The 13,127-nt window shown below is 38.9% G+C and overlaps 1 protein-coding gene across 2 annotated transcripts in view; it reads left to right on the top strand.

Annotated features, from left to right (window-relative positions):
• Positions 1-13,127, top strand: part of SPPL2B (signal peptide peptidase like 2B) — a 30,710-nt gene that overhangs the window by 4,411 nt on the left and 13,172 nt on the right. For both annotated transcript variants that reach the window (XM_068174229.1, XM_068174230.1), the window contains exons 2-11: positions 4,227-4,346; positions 6,369-6,551; positions 7,258-7,347; positions 7,681-7,820; positions 8,626-8,768; positions 9,588-9,684; positions 9,854-9,970; positions 11,451-11,532; positions 12,357-12,431; positions 12,566-12,628. In XM_068174229.1, coding sequence (XP_068030330.1) covers positions 4,227-4,346; positions 6,369-6,551; positions 7,258-7,347; positions 7,681-7,820; positions 8,626-8,768; positions 9,588-9,684; positions 9,854-9,970; positions 11,451-11,532; positions 12,357-12,431; positions 12,566-12,628 — 1,110 coding nt within the window. The remainder of the gene's footprint in view (positions 1-4,226; positions 4,347-6,368; positions 6,552-7,257; positions 7,348-7,680; positions 7,821-8,625; positions 8,769-9,587; positions 9,685-9,853; positions 9,971-11,450; positions 11,533-12,356; positions 12,432-12,565; positions 12,629-13,127) is intronic.

Below are 13,127 nucleotides of genomic sequence, written 5' to 3'. Positions count from 1 at the left end.
TGCAGAAGAGCTAAATATAGAAATCTCTACCTCCTGTATATTTTTACAATTACATTTCTTTACTACTTTGCTGGTATCTTGAAGCAGAATGCCATCATTGCCTCTGGGCACACTGTGTGTGTTAAAGAGTGATTTTACAATGCAGGTGGTAAAACACTGGCACAGGGTAAAACACTGGTAAAACACAACTCGCTGTGTCCAGAGAGGAGGTGGGTGCCCCATCCCTGAAAATGTTCAAGGCCAGGTTGAAAAGGGTTTGGTATACTTGAAGATTTCCCAGCCCATTGCCAGGGGTTTGGACAAGATACCTTTAAAGGTCCCTTCCGACCTAATCCAGTCTGTGATTCTCAAAAGTTTTTCTAAAAACGTCTTTTACCCTGAGTGTCTCCTAGGGGTGCATGGTAACTTCTGTGTAGTAGGGTTTGAAATAAAGAGGGAGAAATAAGTGTGATGAATACTTTTAATGGATTTTTTGAACAAGCATAAGATATGACATTGTTACTGACTCCAGTCATCTTTAGCATCTTGTTCCTCACCTGCTACATGAAGAAACAGATGTATAAGGTGTATTTGTGAGAGTGTAGCTGCATAATTATCAAATCATTGGTGTGTTCAGGTTATGAATATTAAATTAGATATTGACAAATTAGTCTGTCACAACGTTCTAATTAATAGCAGCGATGATTAGGGATATGATGTTACATTTCTCTCCAGAACAGAGTTTAATCAGTTCTGGTAGGCACAAAGTGATTTCCTTGGGGAAAGCTAAAGCAGAGCAATAGACCAGTTAAATATATCTTCAGTCAATGACTTCAGTTTTGCTTGAGTGCTGGACAAGAGAAAGAGAAGGAAGAATGGAAAGGAAGGAGTTGGTTGTGTGGGTAGAGAGGAGTATAACACAAAGGGGCATGGTAGAAAGACAAGATGGTTGCAAGGGGAGGGGGCTTGTTTGTTTGGTGTGAGGGGATTTTGGTTGGCTGGTTGGTGGGTTTTGGTTTTTTTTGCAACTTCCAAGTGCTTAGTGCTAGTAAGGATTAGCGACTGTCCTCAATAAAATGGAGAAACTTCCCATTACAATAGGAAACAAATGCTCTGGGAACAAATGATAATAGGAAGAATCCAGTCACATTACCAGTGTTTGGTATTCCCAAGGACTGGATTTCCAAATCAGTGGGGTGAAATAGTATTTTGAGACTGCTGCATTTAATATGTGGTCAACTTTTTCCTGACTATCTAATAGCTTGTATGAAGCTAAAATACAGATATGATTTGCATTTGATCTCAGCATCATCCTTTTATAATCTATTACCAGACAGCACTACTTGAACATTGAAATTGCTCTGTAAGAGCACTGTGAGGCTCTAAAGCAGCAACTGAAGATCAGCAAGACTCTCCTTCAAAAAGAAGCATTGATCAGGATTTGTATAATTGAATTACATTTTAAAAGTTAGATTTTGTCCTGCTTTCTGAACACTACATTTGTATCTTAATGTATTTTTATGTGACACATTAAAATCTTTTTGCAGCAGCTGGTCAGATCTTAATCTGGAATTGAATTATTAATGTGTTGATGTTCAAACCTGACCAGATGCTCACAGAATGTATATGAGCAAACTTCACACTGAGGAGCTGATGTTCAATATTTTGTATAAAGGAAAGACTTCTTAACTTACACTTTTTCAATAAGTGGAGATGGTGCCTGACAGTCCTCCCAAGACAGAGCCTGCAGTCCCTGGGTTGCTGCCCTGAGGAGCAAGTGTCCTGTAGAATTTGATGGCTGATTGTTAAAGTGATGATGCTCTGATGCCTTCTTGTTCAAGCAAGGACAAGAGCCTCTTCTCAGAGAGGGAAGCATTGCAAGGGACCTGTTTGCCACTTAGAAATGGCCAGGAGGATTATTTCAGCATCCTTAGAAAAGTACAAACAGACCTCATTATATACTTTGTGTTTCTTTAACCATTTCCAAGATCAGGGAGGATTTACAATTATTTTGACTCAGTTAATATGAGAATGAAGTCACCACTAATTAAAGGTAACCACCACTAGTGATAGGGGAGTTGTATGTACTTCCACTGTTATTTTGTTTGTCTTCCTACTTTCTGATTCCCTGGGTAAATACCTACTAGGACTTGGGGTACAAACAGACAACTGCATCAATTCCACAGAAGTACTTTATTTTTCAGGTTATGTATATACATACATATATATGTGTATATATATATACTCTTGTAGATGATTTTGGTTCAGCTTTTTGGGTGGAAGATGAGGAATATACCTAGTAGTCACAAAATTGTGTCACTATACACAGGGAAGGGAAGGATAGGAGTAGATGTTTAAAAGAGCAGACCTCATAATGAAGAATAAGATTTGTGAAAATGTCCGTGTTAAGGAAGTGTTTACTAGTGCCTACTTGTCATCTTCCAGTTTTGCTGAGAAATGGCCTGGTACAATCTGACCTAACCAAAATAATGAGGAAATTACTGTGTTTGCTGGTTTTTTTTTTTTTTTTTTTGTTTTGTTTTTTTTTTTTTTTTTTTTTGTTGTTTTTTTTTTTTTTTTTGCAGGGATGGGAAGCTGAAAATATTTGTGCTAAAATCAGCACATCTTGCAGTTAGATGTAGTGTGAGTAGTTCTCTGAATAAGCAAGTTATATACTGTGTATCACAACTGAGACATCTAAAACTGGTAGATTTGCTGCATGTTACTATTTTTATTTTTTGCTGTAGTTCTTGTTCTCTTTCTCTGTGTTACTAAGGGATCTGGGTTCTGTTATCTCAGTTTCCATGAGTTCTTCAGGAGAATTCTAACATGTGCATGATGCAAAAGATAGCTGACCTTATAAAAATGAACATGATATACTACAGGTATGGAATATCTCTTTGTTGAATCATCTGCCTGGTTGTGACCCCTTCCAAACCTCTTGGGTATGTATTCATGGGGTGAACAGGGTGAGAAATAGAGAATGCCTTGACACTCTGCACACTGTTCAGAAATAGCTAAAACATTAGTTTGTTATCAGCATTGTTTTGGGCACAAAACTAAAACACTGCACCATCAGCTGCTATAAAGAAAACTAACTCCATCCCAGCCAGACCCAGGACAGGCCTTTAATTATAAATACTAGATATGTAATCTTCACTACTTACATTGTTGCAGATGTTGTTGCAGTTTGACAACAGTGACAACCGGTCATTTAAGCAGTGATAATAAATGCAGTAGGTACACTTGAGACTCTACATGTTCTACCTAGGACAGAAAAAGAGCTGCTGCTGTTGTGGGGTCTTGCCACATCTTCAGCCAAAGTGTCCAAGTTTTGGAGTGAATGCAAATCTAGAATTCATAAAATCATGAAATGGTTTGACTGGGAAGGGACCTTAGAGATCATCTCGTTCCAGGCCCCTGACACAAGGTGGGCTAGGCCAGGCTGTTCAAAGCCACATCCAACCTGGCCTTGAACACTCCCAGGGATCCAGGGGCAGCCCCAGCTGCTCTGGGCACCCTGTGCCAGGGCCTGCCCACCCTCCCAGGGAGCAATTCCTAATTCCCAATATCCCATCCAGCCCTGCCCTCTGGCAGTGGGAGCCATTCCCTGTGTCCTGTCCCTCCAGGCCTTGTCCCCAGTCCCTCTCCAGCTCTCCTGGAGCCCCTTCAGGCTCTGCAAGGGGCTCTGAGCTCTCCCTGGAGCCTTCTCCTCTCCAGGGGAGCACCCCCAGCTCTCCCAGCCTGGCTCGAGAGCAGAGAGGCTCCAGCCCTTGCAGCATCTCCGTGGCTCCTCTGGCCTGGCTCCAGCAGCTCCATGTCCTCCTGCAGTTGGGAACCCCAGAGCTGAACAGAGTGCTCCAAGTCTCATAGGTGTTCTGCATTCGTGCAGCTTCTTTCCCTTGCTGTGGTTATAGACATATGTGCACCAGTGTTGTTTGAGGTTGGTCTTTTGGTTTGTTGGGTTTGGTCTTTTTTCTTTAAACACACCAATAATGTTTCATTTGATTCTCTGGCAAATTGCTGTGTAGGAGAGAATCTGCCTGATGTATCTGAAGTCTTTCTTTGAAGCCTGATGGAAATAATAACAAATTCCACTGTACTCCCAGCACAGATATGGAAATTTTGTAAACTCTTTTGGTTTTCTTTAAAAATACAAATCAGGCCAGTCAACAGCAAGTTAATCCCTTCACTTCTGATATTTTGTGTAACCTAAAATTCTTGTGAAATTTTTGTTACATTTTCAGGTGTACTGTGAGTATGGGATGGTACATGTCCTTTCAGAGAAGGGGAGCAGCAAAGGAAAAGACTACTGTATTCTCTTCAACTCTCAGTGGGCCCATTTGCCACATGATCTGGGTAAAGCTGTAAGTACTTTGCTAACTAGTAACAAAAATGTATAAAAATGCCTTTGTTACAAGGAAATTCTGCTTTCTTAGTTAGATTAGTAGAACTTGAAGCAACTGCTTTGGTTTGCTTAGAAAATATTTTAACTCTTATGATCACTAGGCAGTGCTAGGATGGCAATGTTAATTTCCAGGAATTGTGCAGATATAATGACTATTGCTGTTCAAAACAAAAATACTCCTTTTCAATGGTGTGATCAATGAAATTAAAATGGCACATACCGGGGCTTGCAAAGGAGTTTTTGTCCATCAGCATGGTACACGTGGCTTTTCTTATATAGTGAACTGTGGCCTTTATTGCTTTCTCAGTGTCAAGTGTAAGATTAGGTAGTCAAAAACTGTGTCAAGCTTTTGCTCCATTATCCAAAGCTGTATGAGCTGAAAATGGAGTAAATTCTTCAGTCTTTTCTTTGAGACAAAGTTACTGGTACTTAATGATGAAATCAGCAAATGCATTTTGAATGAGCCCCGCAGAATTATTAGAGTTCCTTACCAATGTATAGGCAAATCGCAGTTACTTCTGATGGGTTTATTGCACCTGTAGATTAGTCCCTAGATACATCAACAGTTGTCTTTGCCTTGTATAGACTCAGCTGATAAACTCTTGCACTTGCCCTGACTGTGAATCAGCACATGCGTGACTGACTCTGGTACTTGTGAGAGTTGGGGACTGTACTGTAGACACCTTGTTTAAATCAGTCTCATAAAAATTCACTAGAGTAATAGCTCAGTAGCTCTGCAGGAGCCAATACAGTCCAGAATAGCTTGCACGGGCACTTGGGTAGTGTATGCTATATCCCTTGCCGGTCCCTGTCTCTTCCCTTGGTTCTTTCCTGCTTTTCCCTTCTTTCACATTCTTGCTCCTCCTCCTTCAGTACTCCAGCAGTACAGTTCATTAACTGAGATGATGCAGTGCACCACCCTGAGCTCACTCTGCATTTGTGTTGTGCTCTGAAACTTGGACAACCAAGAAGTGTGGGTTGGAGCATTTCACTGTCGCTAGAGGTCAGGCTGGAGACAGCAGTTTTCTGAATAAGGTGGAAGCTACTGACAACCTGACACTTCCCTTTCCCTCCTAAAACCGTAGAGTCCATTACACAGGTATTGTATGTTGTCTACCTATGGATTTCTAATACAAACTTCCATTTTTTCAGGTTAAAACTTTACCTTGACTCTTCTCAAATCTGACAGCTCACTTCAGCAAGGGCTGAGACCCGCTTCTCTTAGCACAGCTTGGTTATTTGGTAGATAATTGCAGTTTTCAGGTAACCTACAAATATAATTGGGCAAAGGTGCTGGTGGTTGTTTAGATTTTGCAAGGAACGATTCATGCCAGTGTTATTTCTAAAGCCTTGAAGTGTCTTTGGGATGGTCTTGTTGAAACACACCAGATTAGATGCCTTTGGGTCTGAAGAGGGCCAAAACTAAGGAATTGGGACAGACTTGTAATGTCTCTGGATCACAAGTGGTTAGAGAAGTAGCTTAGAATCCATTATTCAAGTACTTGGGATGCAAAAATCTCAGGTCACTGGATACAGTAGGTTTCAAGATGGAAGTTTATTGCCTATGCTTCTGTACTTTTCCCCAGCCTGTGTTTTGGTTTCTAGCTGTTCATACCCTCCATCATCCCAGCCTGCCACTCTGCTACCCCAGCAAAGATAAAACCTTGTTGTCTCCTCCCACATCCTGGCTGTGTGCATCAGAGCAGCAACAATGCTGAAGAAAATAAATGCAAGTGAAGGTATATATATACATGTATCCCAAATTATATTACCAGCTGAATTCTGTACAATAAGGTGAAACAAGGCAGGTCCCTACATAATAGAGAAGGCAACACTGTTTCAGCTTTCATTTTACTCTGAGAATAGTCTACCACACCATTACTGGAAGGTTTTAAACTACTCTTTAGAAGCTCGGCTTCTGCTCTTGACTTCTTTTATTATTTTATATTATATATATATTTAACTAATTTCTTTTTTTCAGTCACTCCTGCAACTGCAGGATCAGACAGCATCTGTTTTGTGCTCTCCTTCTGATGTACCTCATGGGGGATTTAATAATCAAATCCCCATGGTGATGCGAGGAAATTGCACCTTCTATGAGAAAGTGAGGCTTGCTCAGATCAATGGGGCCCGTGGGCTGCTGATTGTTAGTAGAGAGAGACTGGTAAGTTGCTTTTTATCTTCCTATGCTGCTGATACTCCTCTGGTTCTAGATATTGTCTTGTCTTTGGTGCACATTGCTGGTATTTGATGTTCCTCTTTAAAGTAAATAATGCATGTGTGTTCCTGCATGTACATACATTGCATAGTTATGTGTGGAAACCATACATGTGACAGAAGAATGAATGAAACAAGAGGCCCTCATTTCAGTAGGAAGGGTCGGCACAGAGCTCATGTGAAATTCAGGTCAAGGGCTCAGGATTACCCTTGTTCCAAATGAAATAGTGGAGTCAAAGGATGTGGTTGGTTTGTGACTCCATCATGCTACCACACTGAATCTAGTGCTTTAGGTACAGCTGGAGCAGCAACAGCATGTATTTTGTAAAATTAGTAGTTTTAAAAATAAAATTAGTATGTTTGAGTCCTGGTCAATACTAGAGGCACACATCAGTCATAAACCCATGACCCTGACATGCAAAAGATATTGCTTGAAATTTGGTTGCTTCATTTTGCTGTTACAGTCTTACATTACTTCTGTTTTACTGGGAACAGGCATATACTTTTACTTTTGAGTGTTTGCTGTCATTAAGTTCCCTTCTAGAATATTTTTCAAATTAGCCGGAACAGAATTTGCACTTTTAACCCTTTTGAAGGAGTATAAGTATTTGCAGAAATAAACATATTCTTACCTGGTCTGAAATGTCTTTCAGGTTCCTCCTGGAGGTAATAGGAGTCAGTATGAAGAGATTGATATTCCTGTGGCCCTGCTTAGCTATACTGATATGTTAGATATTGGCAAGGTAAACTCTATACTAAAAGCTCTCATTTATATTATCTCATGTAAATGAGTCACTGCTCAACAGTGTTAAGTCTACCTTAAGAGCTTTGAATATGTAGAGAGTGTATTCACGAAGGAAAAAAAGTCTCTTGGGAGGTTATTTCTCATCTTTGGAATAAAATCAAAATACAGCCTGGTGCTGGAAATAAATATCACTATTTGAAGAGCCAATAGGTGGCTCTTATGTGTTTATAATAAAGCCTGATTCTGAGGTTACTTAGTGAAAATTAAGTAAGTGAATCTTTGCTAAGGTGGCTTTTTGGATGTCTTTCCTAACTTGTATTTACCTCCACAGAGTTTTGGCAGCTCGGTGAAAGGAGCAATGTATGCACCAAATGAACCTGTGCTGGATTACAACATGGTGATTATCTTTGTCATGGCTGTGGGGACTGTTGCAATTGGAGGCTACTGGGCAGGAAGCAGAGATGTGAAAAAGTGAGTCACTAAATGCAGTATACCAGTTGTCCTGTATTTTTCACAGAACAAAAAATAGATGGTGTTTATGTAAGCATCACCTGGCAGCTCTGCTAATGATCTTAGGAGACTCTAGGGAAAATGCCGATGTGATGTTTGAAAGGCCCTGAGCCTTGCATTGGTTTGGTCACTGTAGGAAATCATTAGAGTATAAATTGCATGTAGATTTTTTTAGGATTTTGCCATGTTAAAAGACCAAACATTTGAAAAGCTGAGATAGAAAATTATTAAGTAATAGACTTCCCTTTTGCAAAAATTCACCACATAAATACTTCGTAAAAAAAATAATAAAATTTGCTTTTACTGGTATAGGGCAAACCAAATTGATTGGATGGTTAACATATGCTATGTTTGTTACCAATTTTTAAATGAAATTTTATGGTTACTTTTTGCCAGCAAGAGGGATTGGGAGAAGGAGGTCATTGTGCCACACTAATTTCTAACATTTTTTTTGTATACACAGCCTGATCCAAGGATTTCTTCTGAAGTTAACAAATTATTCTGTGTTAGTTTTCAGGATTAATTCGAGTTTTTACCAAATGAAATAATCCTCTAGATAAGTTAACACAGCAGTTACTGGTTTATGCATTGCATTACAACTGATGTTCATACCTCCATGGAAAAATGGTGTCCCACTGACTTGAGTGGGAATCAGAGCAGGCATTGGAGTTGTTTCAAGCCCTTGTGTTTTTTTATTGAAAATTCAACATCCTTGTGTATTTTGTTGCAGAAGGAATGAACTGATGTTACTATGTTACTCTTTCAGGAGGTACATGAAGCACAAGCGTGATGATGGGGCGGAGAAACATGATGATGAAACAGTGGATGTGACTCCCATAATGATCTGTGTGTTTGTAGTGATGTGCTGCTCAATGCTCATCCTCCTTTATTTCTTCTATGACCACTTAGGTACTCTTAAGGTTGTATTTGTATTGATACATCTTTAATATCACAAGGCTGACATTGTTCAAAGAACACTTAATTGTGAAAATAATAATGAAACATCTCTCTTCTGTCATGTGTCTTCATCCCAATATTTTTTTAAATACTGTAAGAAAACTCACTGAGTAGATTTCTAATCCTTCTTTTTGTGAGGTTGATCATAAAGTTTCTTTCAAACATTAAAGCCTATTAATAGATACAGACTTAGTATTTTCCACCGTTTGTTTTTGTTAAAGGTGTTCTCAGACCTATTCTTTCTCTCTATTATTGTTCAATTTGAAGTCAAGATCAACGGTAATTTTTTTATCTTTATAAAGATTATAATTTTGTACTGATTACTCCTCAGATTGACAAAACATGAGAGCCTAATGCTTCTTTGTATTTTTGAGGAAGTATTGAAACATGCTTCGCATCTCTATTGATTTATTTTGCTACTTAGTGACTTTAATAGTCCCTTATAATGCTCCTGTATACTCATAAAGAGAAGATAAATGCTTCACCATAGGTTGCCTTTGAGGCTTATGACTTACTTTAAGTAGATTAGGATAGAGGTTTTGATTTGTTTAAGTAGGTATTGCATAAAGTACCCTTGAGGAAAAGAATTAGATATTTAAAGAGCACAAGTCTAATCAATCATTTGAAGTCTCTGAATTTACCTTTCACTGTTGAAATGCAAACCTTATTTCTCATTTAGTCTTATTGACTGTCTGTTCTTTATTCAGCCAGGATATGAAAAAAACATTTTTTGCCTTATCCTACTTGGACTTAACACTTTTTTCCCCTCAGTCTATGTTATAATAGGAATATTCTGCCTGGCTGCCTCCATTGGCCTTTACAGCTGTCTGTCTCCCTTTGTAAGAAGATTCCCCTTGGGAAAGTGTAGGTATGTGGCAACTTTCAAAATTTTAATAGGGAAACTTAGTTTTTTATACTGTTGGGTAGGTGTGGGGTTTAAAAGGGGGTTTCATGCTTCAAAATGTTGATAAAGGAAGAGGCTATATACATAGACAGCTTTGTTGTATACATGTAGCTTTGTTGTGATTCTTTTTCAGAATCCCAGACAACAACTTGCCATATTTTCACAAGCGTCCCCAGGTCCGGATGTTGCTCTTGGCAATATTTTGTATCTCTGTCAGCATAGTCTGGGGAATCTTCAGAAATGAAGATCAGTAAGTAATCTGTGCTCAAAATTTTTCTGTGCTAAAAATTGTAATACGCTTTATCATATAAGTAACTGACATCCACAGAAGTCTACATGTATCCAGAAATTAGGAATGACAGGAAAAAAAAAAATAGAGACGTGCAGAAATTCTTAGTTGTTCCTTATGTACTTCGTCTTTTTCAGTTCATTTAAATTACAGAAAATTGTCTCTTGTTAAGCTTGAATTTCTCTGAGTCCCGGTCAGTATTCTGATCTCTTTAAGACAGCTTTTCAGAAATTATGTGGAAAGTTGGATGCAAGTTGTCTAACTCATTTCTTCATGAGAATAAGAACTGGTAAGATTGTCAGATCTTTAGTTTCTCTCAGCTTTCTTGTACAAGTCTGTAATTCTCTACATCCAGTGTTGCTGTAGTACCTAACTGTAGCAGGTTCTTACCACTTTTGTTAGAGGTGGATCTTTACAGTGTTGTGTTTTTGTTTTTCTTTGGGATTTTTTACCTCTTACCTCACTCTCAGATATTCCAGCTTTCCCGTGTGTACAGGTTGTGTTCATCTTCTTGATTCCTCTATTGAGGGTTCAGTATTGGAACTGAAATGCTGGCTTGTGTTTCTGATGATGATATCAAAGATGTCTGACTTGTTCTTTGAATGCATGTCAGTGCTTTTGGGGGATCTCTGATCTGTGTGGATCATTCAGTGACAACTCAAATCCAGGAATCTTCAACTCTGAAAGACCCTTTAGAGAGATAAGTGTCAGACTGAGGAGTGCAGCAGTGCTATAGAGATGTTCCAAAATAGTTAGGACTAGAAAATCCATTTTCTGCCTCAGAGCTGAAGTGAGCCTGAGTGTCTCCTGCACGGAGCTCCATCAGCAAGTACACGTGTATTGATCCAACAGCGCTGTCTCTCATTGTACCGTGACCATAGCAATTTTTGGGAAACCTTAGTGTTGTTTATCTCAGATCCTACTTCTCTTTGACCCTAGCAGCTGAGAGTAAAGCAAAGAGCACTTCTATACTCAACTTGCAAAACACAATTGAAAAACAGGCCCAGCTGTAAATTTGCCTCAGCACACAAGGATTCACCCCTATACACAGGACAAAGGACCCCAGGACTTCCCATTTTGGTATCCACTGACCTCATTCAGCCAGTTGTCAGTCTACCTCACTGCTCATTCAGCTTGTACTTCATCAGTTTCTCTGTGAGGATTTTATGGAAAGTTGTCAGTGGAAAGCATTACTGAAGTCTAGATAGACACTATCACCAGGTCTTCCCTCATCTCCCAGGCACTTCTTTGTGGAAGGTTATCAGGTTGATGAAAAACAGCTTCCCATTTGCAAACTCATGCTGACAGCAATGTCAATTTCAAGCAAATACTTTGAATAAAAGGGGTTTTTTATTTGTCCCAAGCAAGTCCTTAGTGAGGACAAGGCTTGGTCTGCTTTTCCTGCTGTTTCCTGTAAAAATGTTACTTTCCTGTTTTTAAGGTGGGCCTGGGTTCTGCAAGATGCTTTAGGAATTGCTTTCTGTCTTTACATGTTGAAAACAATTCGCCTGCCTACATTTAAGGTATGAAAGTTAAACAGAAGTTATAGACTTTCAGAAGAAGGTTAAAGAGAAGAAGTTTGCATGTATGTGTTTGAACAGAGGAGTCACTTATAATGCAGTATATTGTCTTGGAAATGCACTTCCATTCATAGGTAGCGTGGAAAAAAGGGCTGCAATAAGTATAATGAAGACCCAGAAGTGGCATGTGATTGTTCTGTAGATTCTGTAGTGTGTTGACTAGTAAATCACACACCACCCCTTTATTTATGTATTTGGTATTTGAGTATTTTGTTGTTGGAGGAGTTTTATTTGCTTTGCTTTGATTGTTTTGATTTTGTTTTTCAAATTGACATACAACTAATGCATCAGTCTAGTGTTTTCTTCAAATCTTTCTGATCTTAGTCAGTATCCTAAGACAAAAATCATTATTAGTTATTTAGTTTCCCCTTAAGCAGCTCTTCAAACTCTTGTTTCAAATTACCTCCACCTATAAGTTTGTATAGACTGACAGTAAATGGGTGTACAGTGTTTCAAGCTGTGCCTGGCATCTTCCAGTGCAGAGCTTCTTCATATTTCCCAGCAAACTGAAGTGGCACCATTTCCAGATTTTACATGATAAAGAATTTTGGGCAATAACATGTAATTTTGTGTTTAAGAATTACTTTATTTTATATGATGCATGCAAGACCCCATTCCTCTACCTGAAACATTTAGGAATTAAGAAAAATACATGAATGACTTAAGTCTTTGCAAACTTTTTCTTTGAATAGCCTTCTAATTATTAATTCTTTGCTGTTTGCTAATGCATTGTGTGTAAATACCAAATATCTTGTCTCTTCCTTCAGGGTTGTACCTTACTCCTCCTGGTTCTTTTTGTGTATGATGTATTCTTTGTATTTATCACACCTTTTCTAACAAAGGTAAGTAAGGTGCTTCTCTATTCCCTGCTGCCCACAGAGCAAAGTGTAATGACTTGTTTCTCTGTGTGTTCCTAAATCATCCCAGAGCTGCTGAAGGAGGTGCTGATTTACAATTTTCCCATTTTTTTCTTTAGACTGGGGAGAGTATAATGGTGGAGGTGGCTGCAGGCCCATCTGATTCTGCCACTCATGAAAAGGTACTGCATGTTGTCTGAAAATCCAGCACTAGCTTTCAACTGTTAAACTTTTAACTTCTCTAAAATTCAAGACCACAAAGCTGAAATGAAGATGCCAGTCTGAAAAGAACTTAATGTGGGAATAAATGCTCCTGAATGTTTATTCTGGAGGGGCAAAGCAGACTTGTAGTGGTTCATCACACCAGCTTTGCTTTTCTTTTATCTTTTTTTGACAGGGTTTCAATATAAGAAAGCTGGTTAGCTCAGCTTCACAAAAACATGACCACATCTGTAAATATTAACTTGCTGCTAATTAAGCATGAGCATCTTTTCCTAAAGAGGTAAAACATATAATCAGTCTGTCTCTTCCCCCTCCTTCACTTTTTTGACATTTGCTTTATGAAAAGCTGAGGCTATAGGGAAAGGAGAGAATCACAAATTGGAGACAGAAGAAAACAGAAGTCAGTGTTCAGTAGGTTTTCACCGTTGGACAGCAGCCAATTGCATGAACACCTTACAA

The sequence above is a fragment of the Anomalospiza imberbis genome, chromosome 27 (assembly GCF_031753505.1).
Source record: "Anomalospiza imberbis isolate Cuckoo-Finch-1a 21T00152 chromosome 27, ASM3175350v1, whole genome shotgun sequence".
Classification (NCBI taxonomy): Eukaryota; Metazoa; Chordata; class Aves; order Passeriformes; family Viduidae; genus Anomalospiza; species Anomalospiza imberbis.
Note: the sequence above shows the minus strand (reverse complement) of the source record. Positions and strands in the feature narration are given on the sequence as shown.